Below are 26722 nucleotides of genomic sequence, written 5' to 3' on the forward strand. Positions count from 1 at the left end.
GTGAAAGGAGAAAAAGAGAAGAACAAGAAGAAAAAGAAAAATAAAATCATCAATCGTTAACATCACACAAAAAAAAAAAAAAAAAAAAAAAAAAAAAAAAAGAAAAAAAAAGAAAAGAAAAGAAAAACATAATATTCTTTAACTAATAAGAGAAAAATTAAAAGTATCATCGATGCTTAATGTACACGTAAAGTATTAGTTGGATAAAATCGCCGAAACAAATCAATGAATCACGCCGCGATCTCCAATGATTAATTAATCTTATATAATCAGGGAAAACATCATTCTAATCTCACTATCGGATTAGATCAAACCATCGTAGTTAAACCGGTTCGTAGGATTTTCTTATTTTATCTTATCTCTCGACATTTACATATTCATTCGTCATTGTCGTCAGTCATTGGCAAGGTACTTTCGTCTTTTTAACATATTTGCCCTCTCGTACTGCCATTTGAAAAAAAAAAGAAAGAAAAAAAAACCAATAATAATAATTTATCCAAAGAGAAAAAAAAAATAATTAATAAATAAATAAAAAGTTGGCCGACAATGAAACAATGGTAGAAAAGAAATAAACGGCATTATTATAAATATAAGAAATCCCATAATTATCTCGTAATAAATTGTTAAAATATTATTATATTATATCACTTCTATTTAATATCAATCCAATTTAGAAATTTCCCAATCGATCGTGCGTTTAAGAATCCTATGACATACACACACGTTTCGTTTCGTTTCGTTTCTCATTTCATTTCATTTCATTTCATTTCATTTCATTTCATTTCATTACATTTCGTATGTGTGTCCCACTTCTCTCTTTCTCTTTCTCTTTCTCATCTTTCTTTCTCTCTCATCAATCGGAGAGACAAAGCTAATTATCTGCTTTATATATTATCTTTTTTACGGAGAGTTTAACTCCTGTCAAGTATAAATCTCTCACGAATCTCTTTGATCTGCTTCTCCAAAAGATAAATCCGTTAAATGAATTTGCCCGTTTTCTAAGACATAGTTTCATCAACAACATATCCATTATCTTGCAAACTCGTCGTCGTTGTTGTCGTCGTCGTTGTCGTTGTTAAAGTTGTTGTTACAATTGGTGTTTCTTCTTCATTTGTCGATGACGACGACGACGACGACGATGACGGCGATGACGGCGATGACGATGACGACGACGACGGTGATGCAAACGGTGATATCGACAATGAATCTTTTCGATATTTCTCGAGATACTTTCTGCGTGCCGTCATCCGCATATGTTCCTTTCGACGTTGAAGAATTAATTCCCTTTCGATCGATGATTTTGAAAAACGTCCGCCGAGATTGGATGGTTCTTCTCCGCTAAAAAATAAAATTTATTCTTGTTAGTAAAATATGAATGTAATAAGATGGATGGATGGAATCGTATTAGTTCATTAGATCAGTTAAACGTATTTTAGATTTTTCCATTTGTTATTCCTGTTCCTGTGAGAACATTTTAAAGATTTATTATTAGATTTTGTAATTCGGATTAGAAGTTTAAATATCTGTAAAAACAAATTGTTTTTTACATTATGAATAATTAAAGCATCGTTTAAATACATTTCGGGTTCATCTGTGTGTATAATATATTACTTATCAATTGATAATAGAAATAATATAAAGTATTATTCAATTGAAAATTCATAAAGACAATTACCTATCAGCAATAGGAATGTCAAGCCTTGGATCTGAAGTGTTTTGGATAGTAGGTGTGGGAACGATGTGTGCTGTGGACGTTTGTGTTTGCGTTTGCGAGACGAATTCTGCTTGCGGTTCCTCGATTAAGTGATGAGGTAAAGTCAACACACCGTCTAGTATGTTTTCGATGGTCCATTCGACAGATCGTGTAATTCTCAGATCTTCTAATATCATATTGTGCGGATAGTGTGGAAAGAGCTGTTGTACCTGCAAATACAATTTTCATTAGGATTTATCGATCATGTAATATTGATGCTGCTATCTTAATGAAAATGTAAACACAGATATGAAGATAAACCCATTGTCATCTTTAATTAAAATCATGATTCGCTTAGAGATTTAACGTTCGTGATTTTTTACAATTAATTAGAAAATTTGAATAATTTCATAGACTCTCTTGGTGTAAATTTTGATAAACACATTTTTCCAAATTGTTGTACAGTTTAATTCTATAATGTTTAGAATGAATTTTTCGCATTACCACTCACCTGTCTAGCCATTGCATCCATTTGAGAATTACTATGAGTCGAGGTGAAAATATTACCGCGTACACGATTGTGCGATACTTCAACAGAAAAACTTGGTAGCCAAGAAACATATCGGGATCCGTCGAAATGGAAGAAATGATTATCGTTCCTTCTTGTTGGCGTTTGTGGTTCTAACGGTAATTCAGGTGAACTCTCCCTATGGTTGGCTTGCATACTAAGTGCCAACCTACACGTAGGACAGGAAGTGTCCTGTTCCAACCATGACTGCAGACAAGAATTGTGGAACAAATGTCCACAAGGTAACTTACGAGCCGATTCCATTTTTTCCCAACAAATTGCACAGTTGTCTGAATTATCTGCCAATTCGTCTTGCGTTGCCATTGGATAACTAAAATAAATAATATTTTATTTGTTAACAATTATTTTATTCGTTGATTGGATGAATTTTGAAATTGAATTCAATAAAATTATATTACGAGATACTTTGATCTCGGGTTTGAATTATCATTTTAACAGGGGTTCAATTTGATTTCTGTTAAGTAGATAAAAAAAGAAAGAAGGGAAGTATTAATAAAAGGGATAAAGATATCCGTATAAAGGGTGGCTTTAAGTAAGTGTCAGTCGAGAGATATCGATCAAATTATAAATAATAAATAGAATAAAATTATTAAGAATTCTTTGCTTCTTATATTCAATTTTTGTATAGAGCAAATTTATTCAAAATTTGTCCCAAATTTCTAACGCGAATTTTCTTCTATTTATTCATATTATAAAAAGAAACAAAATAACATAAAAATGTGTGCAAGTGCATACTTTTGTTCCATGTGACTTAGTACAGCAAGATAGTTCCTATGTTTAGTAATTCTTCGTTGAATCTCGTAAAACAGATAACGTAGTTGCATACATATGACCAGGGATGCCATACTAAGGAAAATGTTACTCCAAAGTAGCATGTGAATGTGATGACAGAAATCAACGGCCAATGCAGTCAGTTCTGACGTCAAATCCGTGTAATAGGTCAAGGGTCCACGTTTATCCCATGAACGTTGAGAAGACGTACCGGCTCCGCGCGTGTCATACAGGTGAATCACATAACGCAACATGACGTGAATAGTACGGACTGCCAATAATATACACTAAAACAATCATTATTAATAATTATTTGATTTTTGTTGTTTTTCTATTATCGAATATAATATATTAATTTGATATGTGAGATTATTTGATAACATTGAACGGAGTAGTAATATCATTTTGATTTCAAATTATTGGACAAACATATTATTTATATTCGTATCACATTTACATTTGTGTATTTTTCTTTTTTTTTATTTTTTATTAAAGGAATATTAAATTATAAGAAAGGTTGTAGACGCGATAAATTATCGAACCTATTCGATAACTTTCTTGACGGTTACACGTGTCGCAATTGTTCAAATTAAAACGAAAAATAAATATTTATTGAAGAAGAGAAATAAATTAAAAGGAAAAGAAAGATAAAAGTAATATTTTATCAGCCGTTTATCTGACGTGGCCGATATAAATGAATAAAAAAAAAAAAGAAAAAAGAAAAAAGGGAAAATAATAACGACACAAACGCAATAGCGAAAAAAGAAACGATAATACGCGAGCATATCGAACGACGAAGAACACGTGGCAAAGAACTTCTGAATAAACTTTCGTCCATTCAACGTTACGTTGAGTTTATGAATAATCTACGTCGTCGTCATCATCGTCGTAGTCGTCTAGAGTGCAGAATAACACTATAACACGTATCTGTATATGTACATAAGTGCCTACTCCAAAGTATGTAATGAAACTTTAAGTATGTACATTTCAAAGTATTACACATTATCCAAAATATCATATGTTTGAATAATCTAATTTAATTAGATTTATTATTCTTTCGATACTTCTTCGAGCAATTATTTACTTGTTCATTGATTTAATTACTATTGTTTGTATTCTAATCATTAATTGATTATGCAATTGTATTAACGACAAACGATATGTTTTTGCATGTTGATAACACGTCGCCAGTGATTTTTTTTCCTTTTAATTTTCTTTGATTTAATATCACCGTGTGTTTCCAACATATAAGAAATATTTCTAATATTAGAACCTAATACGCGTCATTGGCTGCAATACAATTTCATACTACTCGTCGTATGATTTTACACACAAATGAATAAATAAATTATAATATTAGAAATATATATATTCAATATATATATAACAACGAAAACTTTTTATCTTACATTTATTAGAATAAATTTGGAAAAAATGTTAAGGACAAAAAGTTGGTAAAAGTAATTTTATATAAACATTGACGTAATTTAAAGTTACGAAGAAAGGGTTGACCAATCGAAATTGCATAGAGAGAAACTTATCGAGATATCGAAAAGTATAATAATCATGTTGGAATGATCGATCCTTAATTGGAAGAAAATATCGAGAACTATTGGAAATGGATTGCACTATTGCGGTCATTGCAATTGAAACAGAAGTGGAAAGTTTCTAGAAGCTAAGTGAAGAGTAATAGAAATGAAGAGATATGTATCTTTCAAAGAGAGAAAGAAAGAGAGAGAGAGAGAGAGAGAGAGATGCACAAGGATAAAAAGTAATAAAAAATGTAACTAGGTACGGGTTGTTGACCGAGACCTTTCTCTTGCTCGTTAAAACCCATTCCTTCGATGTTAATTCCTAGGTTTTAGTCAAGCAGCTTATCGTTCTTTGAAATATTTAATTATTCACAAATAATTCTTTGTACAATATAAAAAAGAAAAAAAAAATACGATTATTATTCTTTAATATTTGATATGTAAAATTTGAAATATAGACAAATGGAAAGATGTGTAGTCGAGTGGATGATCGTTATTTCAAAATTGCATATTAATTTAATATATTTTAATATTTCATATTATTTGTGAATAATAAAATCGAATAATTCTCGAATAAGTAATTCGGAAAATGAATTAAATCTTTTATCAATTTTTAAATCAAAATATTGGATAATAATAAATAAGTTGTTTCTTTCTCTTGCAATATATTTGTGATCAGAAATAATGAAATTTAAATGTTACAAGAGTTTGAAAGGGAATACGTTGAAAAGAAAAATATACGTCAGAAGGACGAATGCAGTATGAAGAAAGAGAGAGGGAAAAAAATCTTTCGGTATAATGAGAGTAACGGGACTTTTGTATATATATTTATATATTTATATATTTATATATATATAGATATACGTATATAATCGTAATTATAAAATGTTTTATTTAAACATAATGATCTTTCGTTACGTTGATGATAAACATAATTTGCATGCAATAATTAATAACGTTTCAATGATTGTTTTTCATATACGATAAGTTCCGAAGTATTACGTGAATAATAGGAAATAGGTGATTTATTAAAAAAAGAAGAAAAGAAACATAATCATTTCTAAGATAACATGATTAGAAAGGTAGATAAGGAAAAGAAGATTTCTTCAAATTACTTTCTTAGAAAATTCTCGGAATCAAATATGAAAAGGATAGTTTTACGTTGATGGTTTTTACGATATATATTCTTCGAATTTTTTTTACCAAGTAATATATAATGAAAGGAATCAGTATCAGGAATGTATCTAAAGCATTCACCTTGATTTATTTAATGAATACCTTTAATTTTACATTCACAAACCCATACGCGTACATATGTATTTAAGCGTACGTGCGCAAGGTGTACAGAATGAATCAAAAGTTTTTAAACGCGTAGAAAATTGTTATCCAGTTTAAATAATTGAGAGTAACATATTTAGAGAAAAAAAAAAGAAAGAAAGAAAGATTCAGGTTAATTTTTGTTCCATTTCGAATTATAAAAGTACAAAATTGATCTCGCAAAATTGCAAGTCCAATTAAAAGTGTAAGAAGTTTAAGGGAGAAAAAAAATAGTAAAAAATTCGTAAATTTGTAAAGTGATCTATGAAAAACTTTTGACCCAGGAATAAACTTTTGACTCATTCCGGACATTATGTAACCCTTTTTAGAAAAGAGATTACTTGCCATTTTCATCTCTTATCTTTTCTCTGAAAGAAAATCCAAAATGTTTCTTCTTAGTTTTACAGTAGATGTGAAAACTTAGTAATAAACTTTCGTGACTTTTAAATACTTTGAGAATCAACGAAAGAGAGAGAGAGAGAGAGAGAAGGGAGGAAGGTTTAAAGAGAAATTATTGGATTATGTATTACGGGTATTATGATCATAATTTAGATTTCAAAGACGTCAAATAATAAACGTTGAAGGTAAGTTTTAACTTTTGTTTTATCTTTCGTAACGTCCAACAACGTTAGATTATTGAAATATTCATTCATCTGATGTTTATTAATAATCCAGATAAAATGTATCCTTTTTTTGTTTGACACGAATGAATCGTATCTCATCAAGGTATTAGATTATAATATGTTTAATCTTTTACAATATATGCTTGTCCAATTATCAAATGCACGGCGGTTGCACAAAATTATATTTAATAATATAATAATAATATTAATACACTATTAATTTGATTCAATGTGAACTTTAAATTGATGCCTCTGTGTTTTGTAGAATTACAAAATAATAAACATTAATAATGTTTAAAATATGATGTTTTAAGCGATGAAACACACACAACAAATAAGCATAAATTTCATTTGTAATATTTCATAGAACGAAGTTTGCTTTAATTTGAAATATATGTGCGTGGGCGTTAAATTACGAGATAATAATTTAAAGTTTGTTTTACATGATAATAATAATAATAATAATAAATACAACGTAACATGCGCGTGGACAAATTAAAGTGATTTTGTTGAATAAGTTTATACGAAACCTTTAAACGTGTTTATAATAATATGTTTGTCGAAATTGAAACAATTTATATTAAATCGAAAAGTAATTGGAACGTAACTATAACTCACCTCTGCTGCCATGAAGGCAAAAGTATTGAAGGTCACCAAAAAGAAGACTGCAGCGGTGCACAATAGGAGCATAAATGCAGAAAGTGCTAGAATTGCTGCCAAAAGTCCAAGAAGTCGTGCGTGACTCCATCCTGGTGTGGTAGGAGAAAAGGATAACTGTAACCAAATAAAAATATATGACATCAAGGTTACAAGGTTCGAAAAGGTTTCTTGCTGATTTACATAAAAGTAAAAGTTCAAATATTTTTAATCATCCTTGAACACCACCCACACGTTGTACCTTTTAATCTAACTAATGTTATAATATGAAGAAAATATTTGCAATCTACATAATCTCAATTCAATGATGACGTTTAACACTTTAACAAATAATTTCCCATACGCGTATATTCGTTTTATTATTAAATCGATCATTTGTACTACTTATTTATTTTTTGGGGTGGGTGGGTAAGGAGGGGAGTTTCATATTTCGTATTGTTAACCCTTCGAAGAAGAAAAGATGCAATGAATGGGTTACGATTGTGCTTTGGCAGGTCTCTATCCAATAACCTCGTTATCTCTATTGGATTAACTTAACGGGATTACGCGGATCTTAACTTGGTTGCGTAACGGAAAACTGCGTTCCTCAGTAGTGCTATAGTATAGTTGGTGGCATTTAAAAGAACGCTCGCGTTTGCCATCATCGAGATAGATACAAAAATTGATTATAAACACGAAGATCGATGTATCTAACCAAACATACGATAGATTATTTTTCGTAAAAATAGTTCACAATTTCTTCCCCCCCYCCCCCCCCCCTCGATAAATCCTCATCAATCTTATCTTTTCTTTCTTTCTTTTTTTTCATTTTATTTTATTCAATTCGATCAATCTCTTTTTTTTTTTTGATAATATTAAAATGTTTTCATAGACACTTTTGTCGATTAACAATATATATTTTAACTATTCGATTTATTTTTTCATATTATTTTTTAATTGTATCATGTTTTTCATAGAAATATTACGAGAGAAAATCAATTGATTAAGTAATGTTTTAATAATACAACTTATTTTTTCTTTTTATTTTGAGAGAGTAATGAAACTTTATATAAAATNTGTTTTAATAATACAACTTATTTTTTCTTTTTATTTTGAGAGAGTAATGAAACTTTATATAAAATCGTTTAATATAAAATAGTGATATTTGTATTTTATTCAAATAAGTAACGCAATTAAATACGACAGTTATTAAATATAATACTCTATAAAAAAGATAATTGAACAGTCAATTAATTTGAAGGTTACTATCCTCTCATTTTTATTGAGTATATAATTATATCATAAATTAATCATATATTGAAACACATATATTTAAAAAAATTACAAATTTCTTATAATACATAATAATAATAATAATAATAATAAAGCATCATTTAAATTTTCTACTTGTACGATAAACAATGAAACTAAACACGATACAGTATTCCACTTTCTAAGTTATCTAATCCACGTAAGCGATTGTGTCTCTTACCGTAAAATGTTCGCGAGTATACGATTACATATACTTACATATGTGTAATTATTTGTACACGTATGTATTTATGTGTATATGTAATACGTGAGTAACACGCTCACTTAACTCTCACACAATTTTACACGCATGTTTATTATTATATCAAGCAAAACCTAGTTTTAATGGTGTACTTTCCTATACTAATACACATTCACATAGACGAGGAATAGGAAGAAAAAAGAAAAAAAAAACTGGCGCGTTCGTCGTTAAAAAAAAGAGACATTCAAGGACTCGTGTGTGAGAGAACGCAGTAGTAAATTGTTGCAACTTTATTGATTAACAACCAACATGTTAACGATTAAAATATATCTTAGTTGCATTTATATTATTTTTTTCGTGTTAAGGAATGATTGGATCGATCGTTTATCGTATATTTTTCTTTTTTCTATCTATTAATTTTTTATTAATTAAAATATTTCCATCGAGAGATACTCACATATTCGAATCGATCCTTGCAAAGTTGACTGAGCAAGCTTAGAAATCCAAGAGCAGTAAACCATGCACACCAAAGTACAACCTCGTCCATGTATTGTACGTTGAGTACGCCAAAAACGAATATGAATTTGTAAAAGACAAAATTCCAGAATTTGTCTTTTAGATGTTGCCTCTCGGAAACCCGTAGCTCACCGAAGACTAATTTTTGAACTGATTTTCCAAGAAGTATCAGTACGCAGTAAGCCATGTTTATCAAAGTCTGTAATAGAAAAAAAAAAGGGTTGAAATAAGAACTTATGACGAGATCATCTCTATTAATAAAATGAAATAAATCCAATAATTTTATATAGAGGAGAATTGTTTCTAATTTCTTCTTCAAATTATTATCAATCTAATAAAATAATGCGTATAAAATTCTAATAATATGTCAAGTATAGATAGAGAAAAATACAATGCGATGGAATATAATTGTTGAGGATAAAAATATTCGATCATTTTTTTTTTCAAATAAAATATAATCTGATTATATTAAATAAACGCGAATAGATGATATAATTAATAAGAACAACGTACGAAAATGTAATAATGATTTGTAAAATTTATCTCCCACGATTCGATATCGATTAACAATAATAATAATTAAGCCAATTAAGAGGAAAACAAAAATCTAACGATATTTTTAAAGGGTTCATTAACGAGAAAAACGAAGCATGAAACTTGAGTTCTTATTCGAAATTTGTAACAAGTATTCTCGAATCGATTGGATATATATGTACTACACACGTATATGTATACATATGTAAATGCATATATACGTAAATGCATATATATATACGTACGTACGTACGTAATGTAGAAATTGTAATGAAAATTTAAAGAAAAGTACTCGATTTAGTGTGATAATAATACTTGAATCGATAGATTGAAGGTCAATAATACTAACGATTAACTTGGCAAAGCTCATGAAACATTAACGCGTCAAAATGACTAACCGACTACGAACGATACGTTGCCAAATGACAGAATTTTATTCGAAAGGACATCTAATTCTAGATACCTTTAGTTATTTTCTCTTATTTTTGTGGCTGGTTATATTTGAAATATGCGGAAATTTAATTAAACAATATTTTTGTTATACAATTACAATTTTGATCTTTTTTAACAGACGCATATTACTCCCCCGTTAACAAATTTAATCCTTTAACAAAATATTCGTAATTTTTTTCGTTTTGTGTTTCTACCAATGGTAAATCAAAAAAAGAACATTTTTCTATTTTTTCATTTTTATTTTCCTTCATTTATATTCAATTATTTTCTCGCGTTGTTGCACGCGACGATTATTATAACGTACAACTTCATTTTGATATCCTATTGATTATATTTTTTTTTCAACCGAACGATTTTAACTTCCTTCTCATTTTTTCTTTTCTTTTTCTTTTTTTTTTTTTTTTTAAACGAACAAAAGAATTCGAAAAAATTCATCGAACAATGATAATTTACACGGAATAGATTAAGTAAAGATAATTAAGATAGAAAGAAAAAAGAAACTACATAGTAGAAAGATTACGTACAGTGGAATCTTTTATACACTTAGAAGTAWAAAAAAAAAAAAAAGAGAAAAAAAAAAAACAAATAAAAGAAAATAAAAAAGAAGAGGAAGAAGAAAATCTTGACAAATGTAATTTAAATCGAAGTCAATTTCATCCGATTGAAGAACAATTTGTAATATTAAGAGAGAAGAAATAAACTTCTCGAACGGCCTTGAAACGTCTTCTCGAAATGTTTCTAATTGCAAGATTACAATCTGAAGAAAAAAAATGTGGATAAAAAAACAGGTTGATCCATGAAATATACATGTGTATGTTAAAAGTGTTATTCGAATTAACACCGACTAATATAATATATTCGCGGATCATTGTGGCAAATTTCGTGTTTCGTTTTTTTCCCCTTTTGATTTATATTCGGTCAATTACCGTGTTTTGAAATATTTTATTTTGAAACATCTTCGCACGAACGTAGAGACATAAATTGTATAAAATTATTTCTATACGTATATTCGCGTAAGATTAACATTTTCATAAGGAAAAGAAGAAAAAAAAAAAAAAAAAAAAAAACTCACAATTTAAATTTATTCTAAACGCAATAAGTTATTCACGTTATATAAAAAAAGAAAAAATAAAACAAAACGTGTTAGGTGATTAGGTTAAAAAAAAAAAAAAAAGAAGGAAAAGAAAAATTGTTTGCATTCGCACGCATGAAAAACATTATAATAAAATACGAAAGGAATTCTAAATGATATTTTTATATTCGCAAAATCACATAGATAAATTAAAAGAACAAATATTATGATCAAAACGATATTGTAATTGGTGCAATGCGGTTTTTAATATTTTGCAACGAAAGATATTATAACAGTAAAATAATTTTGATTCTACACGTATGTGTAAGTGGTATGGTACAATACAATTTTAAAATATTATTTGAAGATAGTAACTTTAATCCGAAACGAAATTCAAGTAGTATTATAAATGACGCAATGCGGTTATAATACCTGCATTGAGATATATATATATATTATGGGAATAAAATGATTTAGATTTTCTCAACAATTGAACAATATCATTTCGACATAATAACTTAAAACTAAAACGAATTTCGTAATGTTACTGACGCAATGCGGTTTTCTGGTACTGCTTTTATAGGCCACAATATACTTAACGATTACTTCTTCAAACATCAAGAAACATCATTTCAAGTTTCTCGATATCTTTTGTTTATTATTAACTTTGTCAAACATTCTGAAGTATCTCATTCATACTATAATACTTACTCGCGAACTTGATTATAATAACCGATGATAAATTATCATTATTTTATTATTATAACTTTTCCTTTACATATTTTCTTACAATTGATTAGAAAAAAAACAAATAATTGTTAACTCTATTTAAAATGTCTTTTAAATAATAAAAATTTAATCCACAAAATCCAAATGAACATATTGAATACGAACGAACGAATGTGAACAAGCACACACACACACACATTCGCAAACAAAGGCTTATAGATTATTACACGAGTAACTACTACTATTGCTAGTAGTTACTCCTCCTATCTCGAAGGCTACTATTTTTATTGCAACTACGAAGATTACTTTTTCCTTCGCGTTAATAATAAAAGATTGGAACAAGAAACTCAATGTTAAACGTGCAAACGTTATGTAGGTGTAGTTAAATATAGTTATAGAAGAATGATATGCATAAATTTTCTATTTTTTTTTGTTTCCTCTTAGGTTACATGATGCATAAAGAATCGTGTTTGTCATTCGAAAATCATAATAAAGTAAGTTGAAATAAGAAATTATTGATTTGTTGTTATCGTTATTGGGTAATCATTGACGAAACAGGTTTCAAACTAGTTTTCTTATTATTATTATATTTTTATTATATATTTCGATTAAAATTATAGGAAGTATAATTAATAAATAATTGAATATTCATTTAATCATAATCGCATTATTTGTGGTTTTTGTTGTTAAGTTCTATGTTCTAAAATTTAAATACGCAAGATACGTAGATACTTTAGTTAGTATCGTTGGCATTACGCCCACTGCCAATCGTTCTACGACCGTTCCGCAAGAACTTTACTATGCAACACTACTATATACTTCTGTATATCTCTTTGGTATTACGTGTTTATATACCGTATATATATATATATATGTACGTCATCGTTACTCCAATAAGAAAATAACACTCGACTTCTCCTTACAACGTTGGATACAATTTTGTAAATATTTTCTTTAAACGTTACTTTCATTTAGTTTATTGCATCCTATTATTATGATTAGTCAAATTTCAATCATATATATAATATATCACGGATATTTTAATTCAAACTTATTTACAGAAAATTCTTTTTCAATAATCGTCAAGAACAAATATTATATTATTTTCGGAAATATAATTTATATGAATATCTTTTCTATTTTAATCGACATTTTTATTTCGATTATATACATATTTTTTGAAATAGTAATTATTATAAAAAAGAAAAAATGGGTAAATTAATATGTCATAAAATGTTTAAACGTATAGCTTGTGATAAGATTTATCTTAAAAATGCAAAAAAATTTAGAAAAATGGAACTGTGAGTATATATGTAGAATATATATATATATAGAAATATAAGAATGCGCGCGCGCGTGCATTTTCATTCGCGAAGACGCCACGCGATATTGCGGCTCGATGCGTAAAAGGGTGCAACGGGACAATCGATAGTACGTGTTAACCTTCGAAAATATATATGTCACGTCTCGATGATATATATATATACGACAAAAATTAATCTAACATTTATTTATTTCATTTTAATTTCTCCAAATAAAAATTATATGTTAAATTATAATTTACAATATTTTCTATGTTTAAAATATTCAAATCGTTAGAGATTTTCAAATAATAAAATCGTTGAAATATTACCTATCAAATAAATTATTGAATTTATTCTTTTTGTTCTTTTTCATTTTTATTAGGATTTCGTCCTGTTTTTTGTTGAACTTATATAATCGTTGAAATATTCAACAATTAACCAAAGGGAACAACATTAATAATACTAAATACAATATTATTGGTAACGTTCGATTAATCATTATTTCATGCACAATTTGTTCTATATTTATTACTTAAAAAAAAAAAAAAAAAAGAAGAAGAAGAAAAAACAAGAACCAGGAAATTCATTAGATAAATTTAGACTTTCTCTAAGTATCTTTATTATTTATGACTCAACATACTATCCACAGTTTGACCTAGGCCTACCAAACGTTTGCCGTTAAGCCTCGAGGGTTTTAAGTTTTGCGAGAAGGGACTTACTACTCTCTCATGGTAAACCCGACAAACCGGTTCGTTTTTCTGACCGAATTTCTCTACGTCTAACTTTATTTATACGTATGTATGTAGCAGTATAAAGGAATCGTAATATTCCACATTTTTATTTTATTTTTAACTATAATCAAATAAAACGATTATATCAATGACATCACACACGTTCGTGACCATAATTGAAAGTGTAAGTGATATTTAACAATAAATCAAAATTTACAATAAGGAACGGATTTTATTTCATTTAATTATTTCACTTTTTAAATATCTCGTAAGAAAAGATATATTATATGATTTACGATTTTATAATGACTTTCATAATTATTATCACAATTTATTTATCATATTTTTTATTAGACTGTATAGTACTGAATTATTATATATCATAATGAATAAAGAATTGTAATACGAAATTAATACCATGTACATTCTATATCAAATTCTGTACAAATGAAAATATGAAAAAAAAAAAAAACCTAAACCTCATCTTTATCGCGACGCAGATAAAAAAATAACGCGAAAAATATTCGACACACGCGCGGAAAAAAAAAAGATAATAATAATACGTAGGAAAACGATATTAACTATTGATTTATTATGATCGTAATCCAGTAACAAATTTCAATCAAATATTATTGCGAAAGTTTAGAATTTAATATTGAATTAATAAACAAAAAAATGAATAAATAAATATCTCGAGTCAATAAATATATATATATATATTTTTTGTGTGTGGTCAAATTTAAATTTAATATTATCTATCGAAATGTTGCATTATCATTGGTGTTGCATAAAAAGAAATGTTTATTCGGCACGCGTTCGTATTCGGCGTTCGTCAACCTCTAACAACCGAGATTAGTTAGACGATCGACGTTTATCAAGAACGTCAAACGGATTACGTGGCAGAGACACCGTTCTATGTGTGTTTAGGTATGTATATGTGTATAGTAGTCTCTCGAATGGAGAGCGTGATGCAACTTGACGCATAACGAATCGACTAGTCGGTCTTATGTTAAACACAAACACTATGATAAATCACTTATTTTTTTTTTCCCTTACTATTCGCGAATATAATCATAGTTACTCCTAATTTATATTTATACGTAATACAATTCTTGATTTATTGATGAATATTACATAGAATTTATGATGTCTTTAATTTATTTCATCATTCTGTTATATCCTTGATTTCAAAGGATCTATTATACAAATTATTTGAAATGATTTTATAAATTATTTAACATAACGAGTTGGTATAAGAAATATTATTTGTTTGTGTATCTCTGTATAAATTAGAAAATATATAATAATATTAAATTAATAATATATTTTCCACACACACACACAATATTGTAACGTTTAATCTTTGACAATGCGATACAATGGTGTTTAGAATATTGTTGGAAATATTTTACAAAACGTTTTTATATTATTATTATTATATTTTATCTTTTTCTTTTTATTTCTAACCGAGAGTACCGCGTGAAAAATTTTCTTAATTGGACCAAAAGAAAAGAAAAGAACAGAACAAAAAAAAAAAGGAAAAAAAAAAATGAAAATGTATATAAAAATGATAAAGAGATAAGATTAACCAATGAACGAAAGTATCTATAGGCAATATAATAAAGGAGATATAGCATTGGTTAAGTCTTGTCTGGGTCGACTCGCCACGACTCGGCGCAACATCGATTTTCCCGGGTCATGGTCGACCATCGATTTTCGCACGACGCTTCTCAACCTCCCCTCTTTCTCTTCTTCTTCACTATACTCTACACATTCTCACACTATCATGAACGAGAGATTAAGCGTGATATTATTTTCCAAAGAAGATATCATTTAATAGAGAAACTGGGAGAACAATTTTCCTAGATATTTCAATCTCCCTTTCTTTCTTTTTTTTCTTTTTTTTTTTCTTATTTATATTATTTCCCCATATTAACCATATTTCATTTTTGGGTTTATTATATTACATATATTTCATATTTTTCTCTTTTAATTTATATAACGAATATTACAAATAATAATATTCTCATAGATTGGATTCTTTATCTAGAAATAAATTATTAACATGTGCAAAATTTTCTTCATTTTATTTAACGTATATGAGATTTTTCTTTTTTTTTTTCTTTCTCTCTCTGTCTCTTCTCACATTCGTGTAACAAATTTTAATATTAAACTTGTGACAATTTTTGTTTTTAAAGTATTTTTTTCGTATTTATAAATATTATAAACGAATAAGATTTAATTAAAATGAATATCTTAAAAAACCAGATATTATATTCGAATATCTATACCAAACTGAATTGTAATTAAAGAAATGTAAAATAATGAAGAATATATAAATATATTTAGATAAAGAGTAGGAAAAAAAATTAAATAAGATTGAAATATAAAGATAGAGAAAATACAGGATAATAAATAATTAAAAACACTTAGTATGGTGAACTTTTCTTTTTTCTCTCTCTTTTTCTATTTATTTATCGCTAATAGATACGAAAATATTCAAGAAATAGAAATCAATTCCGAGGAAGTTTCTTTTCCCTTTCTTACGAGTTCTATTTAACACTTTATTATATATCATTATGTAGTTAAATCCTTAGATACAAACTTAACACCTAATTGAAAGAGAAAAGAAAAAAAGAAAAAAAGACTCCCAATGATTTATTAATAACTATCCATGCATATTCGAAAATGAACTCTATTAGAAAGTTGTTACATTTTTTAATTCGTATTGCAATTACACTCGGAATTGATAATACAAGTATATACTTATGTAATCGCAGATACTTCATACTTAACCAACGTAATACACATTTCAAAATAAACGTTTGAATGAAAAAAGAAAAATGAAAAATAAAAAATAAAATAATTTAATTTATATTACTAAAAAAACGTGTGTATGCATTTATATTATTCACATATTTATAGCGAATATTTTCATATAAATTATCGTTACCGGAACAAATTAAATTAAAAAGAAAAAAGAATGTAAGAAAGAAAGAAAAGAAAATAGTTAAAATTTGTTTGCAAGTTTGAATATTTATGATTTAATAATGATATGGGACTCACCCAAATGCAACCAGGATCCTGAACCATGAAGGCCATTAACTCTTTGAAGTGCATACCAATACTTCTTGGAGAAGTTGTTGTGCCATTTTCTATTACATCAGTGATGCCCTCGACTATGCTAGTATGATTTGTTCTCCATGCTGGATCCTTTACGACTTGGGCGGCATAATAAACGGAACAAGAGAGTACAGCGAAGCTTAGGCTCGTGTAAACTCTTAAATTGGGTACGGGTATTCGATCTAAAAATTCCATCGGCATGTTCGCGTTATTTGTGTTCACTATTTTCTTTTTTTTCTTCTTTTTCTTTTTCTTCTTCTTCTTCTTCTTGCTCGGTTATACGAGAATTTAATTTATCTGTAAACAAAAAATAATATAACGAAAATATTAATTAATAGATCATTTTTATTTCCAACGAGATAATTAGCGGGTATACCCTCTCCCCCCCCCCTCCTCCTTGCGAACATTTTTCATTTGATTCTACTTTTTTTGTCTTTTTATCAAATTAAAATAAATTAGATCGAGTTACTTGATAATAATGATAATAATAAAATATTGTAATTATATGCAAATGTATTCTTTAAATTGTTGATCATTATTTTATTTTTCATTCTGTTTCAATTAGTATTAGATTACATTCAATTAGTATAAATCATTAATAAAACTCTCTCTCTTTAATTTAAAAAACTATTATAAAAACGAAAAGTGTTTCTTGCATGATTTTCTAATAATAAATAGTTAACATATCTATTAATATAAATTTTCCTTCAACTCTAATATATAACCATTCAATTATTATAAAACCAATTATGTATTTTTAAAAAATAAATAATTAAAATCTTAAAAAACAATACACGTGTCATATGTGCAATATGAAAATAGACATCCTGAATGATTTACATGTTTTACAACATATGTTTGAAAACACATGTAGTGGATGACCTTTTTCGGTGTCATTCGGATTCTCTCATAAAAAACAAGTCTCCCATAAAAACAACTTGAATAAACAGAATAAAAGAAAGAGAGAGAGAGAGAAAGAATATGCTTTTATAAATGTTTCTAGATATATGATGTAATAATTAGTAGAAGCTATAATTAATTTCCTAATCAATGCGCACATTTCATTTTAATATAAAAATTGATTGTACATGCGAACGCATGTACTTATAGTTTGTGTATGCAAAAAACGTAATGTACATGCATATGTATGAATAAAGGTGTCACAAATGGTTCATCAAAATAAATTAATTTCTTTTTAAGTAAAACGCCAATAGAGTCATTTAATAAAAAATTTGTTAATGATTTCTAAAATAATATTCGTTTAATTTTATACCCATTTTACGTGTTTGCAAAGAAGAAAACGAAATTAATGAATGATAAAACAAAAACCAAAAAGAAACACACAATGTCGGGAAAACTAATTACTTTTTTGTTTTTTTTTTGTTTTTGAGGGGATAGGGGATAGTGGGTTTCTATTTTAAATTAAACGATTTTTATATTTCCCAGAGAGAGTTTTGAATTTTTGAATAAATAGAACTATGTCACGATTGGACATATGAAGAAGGGTTGTGTATTAAAAAAGAAATAAATAAATAAACGCTGCTGTTCCTGCTGCACCGGTGAAAAATCAAAATTGAGAAACGCGTTTGATGATTTTATTTTATTTTTCTTTTAAAAAGATTTTAATAAATATAGTTTTTATCGAAAAAAGAAAAAAAAAAAAAACATTTAAATATCTTTTAAAAAAGGTGATCCTTTCTCTAGATTCAGCTAAATGTTTTGAATTTCTTGAATGAATATAGAAAACATTTATGTACTGTTATGAAATAAGTCATGAGAATGAAAAAGTTACGATGATTGTCCAAAAAAAAAAAAAAAAAAAAAAAAAAAAAAAAAAAAAAAAAAAAAAAAAAAAAAAATAAAAACGAAAAGAAATAGAAGGAAAAAGAAAATTTTATACTAAGCAAATAAATGTATATTGTTAACCTCGCTATATTACTATATCCTATTATATCNTAAAAAAGGTGATCCTTTCTCTAGATTCAGCTAAATGTTTTGAATTTCTTGAATGAATATAGAAAACATTTATGTACTGTTATGAAATAAGTCATTATCATCTATTCGTTTCCATCTTTTTTTTTTTATTACAACGCATAAATGCATGTCACCGTTAAAAAAAAAAAAAAAAAAAAAAAGAAAAACGAAAAGAAATAGAAGGAAAAAGAAAATTTTATACTAAGCAAATAAATGTATATTGTTAACCTCGCTATATTACTATATCCTATTATATCCTATTAAAAAACACGATAATTTTAGAGAATGGTTTCGAGAATAGTTTAATGAAATAATAGAGATATTTAAAGATCTACAAACAAATCTAACGAGTTCTAGGATAATACATTTGTTTATAATTACATTAGACACACACGTAATCGTATAATTGGTCAGAGAAAAATTCATTAAAAAATTCATGCAATTCTTTTTTTTGGTTATCGAAAATAATATTTGTCTTATTATTCGTCGTATAGAAAATGAAATGAAATCATGAATAAATATGAGTTTTTTTTTTAATCTTTGCAACAAATTCTTCATTAAAATTCAGTATTATAATTTCTCGATTGAGCCAAAAATGTGATGATCGTGAAGGCCAAGAAAACATTATTTTTAGTCCACTTATTGGTTACGAACGCATTCTATAACTCTTACAACGTGTTATTTTTCTTGTTTTTTTTTTTAAATCGTTATTCCGCGTAAATGATTTCGTTCAAATATTTATCCAAAAAAGAAAAAAAGAAGACAAAAAATAAAAGATAAAGATTTATTCGTGAAAAAAAAAAACATAAAATGAGTATTAAAACTACACGTTTATTCGCTATAGATAAACGGTACGTAAATCTAAAAATGATACGAATTTTGTGTGTTTTGGTCACCAAATAATTAAATATTGCATATAATAAACAATTCTGTTTTAAATAAAATTATACATAATTAATTATAACAAGACCAAGAGTATGATCCCTATTGATCGTAATAGAATTGAATAAAATTCGATTACATTTATTTTGGAAAAAATTAATCCTAATTATATCGCAGCAATTAAAATAAAAAAAAAAAAACAAAACAAAACGCGTAAGTATCTAATGTTATTTGTTTTTTTTCAATTAGTATAATTATTGTATTAAAATATCACTGTAATCGGAAAGATAGGGGACATTATGATATAATTAAAGAATCATACTAAACGCGAAAACGGATGTTAAGTAGTTTATTTATTTTCTACATATGTCGTAACACGTACACACTGGTTGATACTAAACGAGTAAAATACGAGTTGGAAAAAATATAAATGTACATAGTGGCATGCATACGTATATATGTGTGTGTGTATAACTACATGCACATTTTTATTACGTTTTTATTTTGCTTAGGATCCTTGCAAAATTGGCAAACATTCAAAAAACTCGTTAAAATATTTATCTATTGTAAAATAGTCACAAAAAGTTGACAAGTTTAAACAACGAAGGATTCTATTTATTTAATAACTATATTTCACTCGATACTTTATAGATAGATATATAATATAATTTTACAAAAATTAAATAAACGATGAAAAATGAAGGAAGCATTGATTATTAATTTATAATATATTGAAGATATAATTAATAATCGTGAAGATGTATCTTTTCATACGTTTCATAAAATAAAATGAATGAAGTTTGATTTGTTAGAGGATATAATCGTAAGGATGATAAGTAAGTAAGTATAGAAGGCGTTTCGCTTTCATTATCTGGGATGACGACCTTTGAAATAATACTACTAATATGTTTCATGAAAAGGGAAGTTCCTATTAGCGAAAGAAAAAAATTCAAGAATTAGATTGTAGAAAGTGGAACAGTGTAGGAGACTTTGAATTTATACGGGGATTCAATTCTTCTTTCAAAGTTTTAAGTTAAACGCTCTTTTGTTCTCACACAGAGATCAATTTTTATTAAATTTATTATATTAATCAAATTGTTTTTTTTTATTTCTCACTTTATTCATTTATTATTATTATTATATAATGGCATATTAAAATTATAATATTTTATAATATGTCAAATTCTTTCAATAACTTTGTTTCTAAAAATTGTAATTAATCTAGAAACGATGTGTATAAATTGTGATATTTTGGAAATTTATTTTTTCAAATTATTTATATATATATATATATATATATATATATATATATATATATATGTGTGTATAGAGTAATAGTATAATAGTAAGTATTATATACTTTTCGATGATTGGAAGCCAATGGCCTCGTCCCGTTTAATTTTTACCATTCTTTTAACCCTAAGGCTACCTATCGTGTTTCGCGAATCTGAGGGACAAAAAAAATGTTAATCGAATCACTAGTTTTTTCTCTTCTGAATGAATAAGAGAGAGAGAGATAGAGAGAAATATTTCTAACTCTCACACAGCAGGTAGCCAAGTGCTTCAGGCTAATCGATTTTTCCTTTACGAGGCAAACTTTTGTTCTACGTTTTACTACCGGCATTATTCATTCGGCCAGTGGGTCAAGAAGGTTCCTCCTCTCCTTTTCTACTTACACACACACACACACACAGGCACACACACACACACAGAGACACACACACCCCTAAAAAGTCTTTCCTATAATAATATATACATATATTATATATACGACATTATTTTTTCCGGCATATATAAATTTATTGTTATTTTAATTAATTACTTTTATGGTTTTTATTTAATCTATTTGAAAAGTCACTTTAAAAATAATTGTATGTATATTATATTCGATTTTAATTTAATATGAGAATAATAAACAACGAATCAAATTGATTTTACGTATTCTGATATAATCGGTTAACAAAACAAATTGTATTCAAATTCTAATCGAAAATTATTTAATCTATTTTTGATATATTATTATTATTATTTCATTTCGATTCTTATCAATTTTAGAAACAAAATGATATATCGAAAAACAATTTATAATATTAATTGAATGAATATATTTCGTTTATTCTATTTTTCTGTCTCTTGTTCTTTTTGCATTCCTAAAAAAAAAAAAAAAAAAAAAAAAAATAAAAGTGGCTTGTTGGAGAGACGAAATGGTAAAAGAAAATCAGGCCGTCTCATACATGCATACGTAATGGATAGAAGTATCTCGTGAAACGCGTAATAGAGAACGAATCTCACAGCAATGAAAGAAAGGAGAGAAACCTCTGGGGCGCTTTTCTCTTTTCCTCTTGTTTCTTCTACTTTTAGTTTGCACGACTCCTAGACCATATCGTTTTCTCTCTCTCTCTCTCTCTCTCTCTATTTCTTTCTTTCTTTTTTTCTTTTTCTTTCTCTTTTTGTTCTACATTCTACGAAAACAAAAAATTTTCCTACCCGTTGAGCACATACTACTCATTCGCTTTTATTACACATTTACGTATATGGGATCTATACGTAAATGTATTTAACAAATAATCTATGTACGTGTAACTTGTATAAATGTAAAATTAGAAGAATACATGTATATATATATATATATATATTTGAGATTACGAATAAAATAAATTGGAAAAATAAATCTAAAAATAAATTATGATTTAATTGTTGACGACGACTAGAAAATATAAGAAAAATAAATTATTAATGTTACCAACACACTCTGAATAATCATTATCTTAATAATAACAGTTACATTATTAAAATTACATTGTGCATTATCAATTGCAATTAAAATGAAACAACCGATCATATGATTAATTTATTTTAATTCATTCCTATCATCGATAAACATGTTATTTGTCTTTCAAATATGAATATTTTTAAATTAACTATGTTACGTAGTGATAAGAAATAGTATATAATCAACTAATGATACTTTTGTATCTATAATATATGAACATATGACTCAATAACGAAATAACTGTATAACTTCTACTCTATATTCAAATATATACGCACCTGCGTGTGTATAGTTTATTTTTATTTTATATATATATTATAAAATAAAGAGAGAGGATGAGATATATATATGTGCATAGTACATAAAGCAAATTTGTTTATCATTACGATAATACATAATTTAACTACATACGTGTAAATGCATAACTACTGCATATTTTGTTTTCTGTGAATTAATATACAAAAAAAAAAGAAAATTATATATATATATATAATTTTCTTTTTTTTTTGTATATTAATTCACAGAAAACAAAATATGCAGTAGTTATGCATTTACACGTATGTAGTTAAATTATGTATTATCGTAATGATAAACAAATTTGCTTTATGTACTATGCACATATATATATCTCATCCTCTCTCTTTATTTTATAATATATATATAAAATAAAAATAAACTATACACACGCAGGTGCGTATATATTTGAATATAGAGTAGAAGTTATACAGTTATTTCGTTATTGAGTCATATGTTCATATATTATAGATACAAAAGTATCATTAGTTGATTATATACTATTTCTTATCACTACGTAACATAGTTAATTTAAAAATATTCATATTTGAAAGACAAATAACATGTTTATCGATGATAGGAATGAATTAAAATAAATTAATCATATGATCGGTTGTTTCATTTTAATTGCAATTGATAATGCACAATGTAATTTTAATAATGTAACTGTTATTATTAAGATAATGATTATTCAGAGTGTGTTGGTAACATTAATAATTTATTTTTCTTATATTTTCTAGTCGTCGTCAACAATTAAATCATAATTTATTTTTAGATTTATTTTTCCAATTTATTTTATTCGTAATCTCAAATATATATATATATATATATACATGTATTCTTCTAATTTTACATTTATACAAGTTACACGTACATAGATTATTTGTTAAATACATTTACGTATAGATCCCATATACGTAAATGTGTAATAAAAGCGAATGAGTAGTATGTGCTCAACGGGTAGGAAAATTTTTTGTTTTCGTAGAATGTAGAACAAAAAGAGAAAGAAAAAGAAAAAAAGAAAGAAAGAAATAGAGAGAGAGAGAGAGAGAGAGAGAAAACGATATGGTCTAGGAGTCGTGCAAACTAAAAGTAGAAGAAACAAGAGGAAAAGAGAAAAGCGCCCCAGAGGTTTCTCTCCTTTCTTTCATTGCTGTGAGATTCGTTCTCTATTACGCGTTTCACGAGATACTTCTATCCATTACGTATGCATGTATGAGACGGCCTGATTTTCTTTTACCATTTCGTCTCTCCAACAAGCCACTTTTATTTTTTTTTTTTTTTTTTTTTTTTTTAGGAATGCAAAAAGAACAAGAGACAGAAAAATAGAATAAACGAAATATATTCATTCAATTAATATTATAAATTGTTTTTCGATATATCATTTTGTTTCTAAAATTGATAAGAATCGAAATGAAATAATAATAATAATATATCAAAAATAGATTAAATAATTTTCGATTAGAATTTGAATACAATTTGTTTTGTTAACCGATTATATCAGAATACGTAAAATCAATTTGATTCGTTGTTTATTATTCTCATATTAAATTAAAATCGAATATAATATACATACAATTATTTTTAAAGTGACTTTTCAAATAGATTAAATAAAAACCATAAAAGTAATTAATTAAAATAACAATAAATTTATATATGCCGGAAAAAATAATGTCGTATATATAATATATGTATATATTATTATAGGAAAGACTTTTTAGGGGTGTGTGTGTCTCTGTGTGTGTGTGTGTGCCTGTGTGTGTGTGTGTGTGTAAGTAGAAAAGGAGAGGAGGAACCTTCTTGACCCACTGGCCGAATGAATAATGCCGGTAGTAAAACGTAGAACAAAAGTTTGCCTCGTAAAGGAAAAATCGATTAGCCTGAAGCACTTGGCTACCTGCTGTGTGAGAGTTAGAAATATTTCTCTCTATCTCTCTCTCTCTTATTCATTCAGAAGAGAAAAAACTAGTGATTCGATTAACATTTTTTTTGTCCCTCAGATTCGCGAAACACGATAGGTAGCCTTAGGGTTAAAAGAATGGTAAAAATTAAACGGGACGAGGCCATTGGCTTCCAATCATCGAAAAGTATATAATACTTACTATTATACTATTACTCTATACACACATATATATATATATATATNAAAAAAAAAAAAAAAGAAAAAAAAAATCTATTTTATAATTATGCGTTTGAGTACGGGTTTCACTTATGTCATGCATAGCTCAAGACCACGAATGAACTAGACTTTTAACATACATATATACATACATAACATTAATAGCAAGGAAACGCATATAGTTTTTCTATGCAAAAAACGTGTATTAATTAATATAAATATATAAAAATTAAAAAAAAAAGAAATTATATAGAGAATTATTATAAATTATATATAATATATGAAATATATTCTTCATATGTGCATCTATGAATCTTTTTAATTGAATTCTCCAGTCTAACGGTTTAAAAAGAAATTAATTTAAAAACGCGGTGTAAACTAATCAAAAAAAAATAAAATAAAATAAACGTAGTATAAATCAAATATTTTAAGGACAAAAAAAAGAATAAAAAAATAAAGAGAGAAACCGGTGGAATCTCCCAAATGATTTTCACGGAAAGTCCATCTAGTGTGAACGTATCAACACATATATTTTTTTTTTCTATACATGTGTGTCAAAGAGTGTACGCCGTTGTTCATTGCGCACAATCTATCCTCTTCCTCTCTCACTCTTTCTCACACACACACACACACACATCTTCTCACTCTTATAGATCCTCTTATAATATCTGGAAAATGTTCAACCCCTAACAAGCAAGCAAGTATGCAACCAACACGGTTACAAAAATGATTTTATCACGGTCAGATAATCTTAACACGAGCCAAATATATTTCACCTTGTTAAATAACACGAAATTAAATAAATATTTTAATAAGAGAAGAAAAAAAAGGGGAAAAAAATAAGAAAAAGAAATTAATCTTTCAAAAGTAATAAGAAAGAAAAGTTCATATTCAAAAAGGATGAATAATTAATTAGCAAAAACAAAACGAAATACGAAACATATATTCGTGTATTCATGTAAGAGTATATATACATGTGTGTATATATATATATATATATATTTGAGTGTATAGATGATAAAGGTCCCTTAAAGTCGTATCGAGCGAATTTTCAAAGTGGACCATTCGTGGTTGGCCGATACCAAGGTTCCAATAAAGTACATATATAAAGATTACCTATCTATAAGTGTATGTGTACATGCATGTATGTAAGTATATTGGTAAAATAGAAATAGAAAAAGATGAAACGAAGATGTGTAAGACTCACCCTTGAAAATAGTTCTTATTTCTTTGGAACGAGATGAGATTTGAAGTGGAATAGACAACAACATCCAATGAGAAAAGAGAATAAGCGTCAATTATCCCAACGATCTTGTGGTCGTGTCTTCGTATTCGTCTTTTAACCGTTGTTCGTCGTTGTCGTCGTCGTTGGTCGTTCACTGCCAACGACGCGTCGACGTTTCTTCTTCTTCTTCCTCTTCTTCTTATTTTTATTCTTTTTCTTTTTACTACTACTACTTCTTCTTCTTCTTCTTCTTCTTCTTCAGTTGCAGTCGTCTCACAGCTTGTATGTGTGTACATATATCTATCTGTATATTATATAA

The 26722-nt window shown here is 27.2% G+C and overlaps 1 protein-coding gene across 1 annotated transcript; it reads right to left on the reverse strand.

Moving 5' to 3' along the window:
- Positions 1 to 575: 575 nt before the first annotated feature.
- On the reverse strand, positions 576 to 26707 carry LOC106792729 (E3 ubiquitin-protein ligase AMFR-like; the record flags this gene model as incomplete). Its single annotated transcript, XM_014759231.1, is given in 8 exon segments — positions 576 to 1338; positions 1676 to 1923; positions 2205 to 2592; positions 3018 to 3340; positions 7144 to 7299; positions 9132 to 9389; positions 17080 to 17433; positions 26386 to 26707. Coding segments are annotated over 7 exon segments (1971 nt in total). The 3' UTR covers positions 576 to 998.
- Positions 26708 to 26722: the final 15 nt, after the last annotated feature.

The sequence above is a fragment of the Polistes canadensis genome, unplaced genomic scaffold, assembly GCF_001313835.1.
Source record: "Polistes canadensis isolate GaletaPanama2010 unplaced genomic scaffold, ASM131383v1 scaffold_589, whole genome shotgun sequence".
In the NCBI taxonomy this organism is placed as follows: domain Eukaryota; kingdom Metazoa; phylum Arthropoda; class Insecta; order Hymenoptera; family Vespidae; genus Polistes; species Polistes canadensis.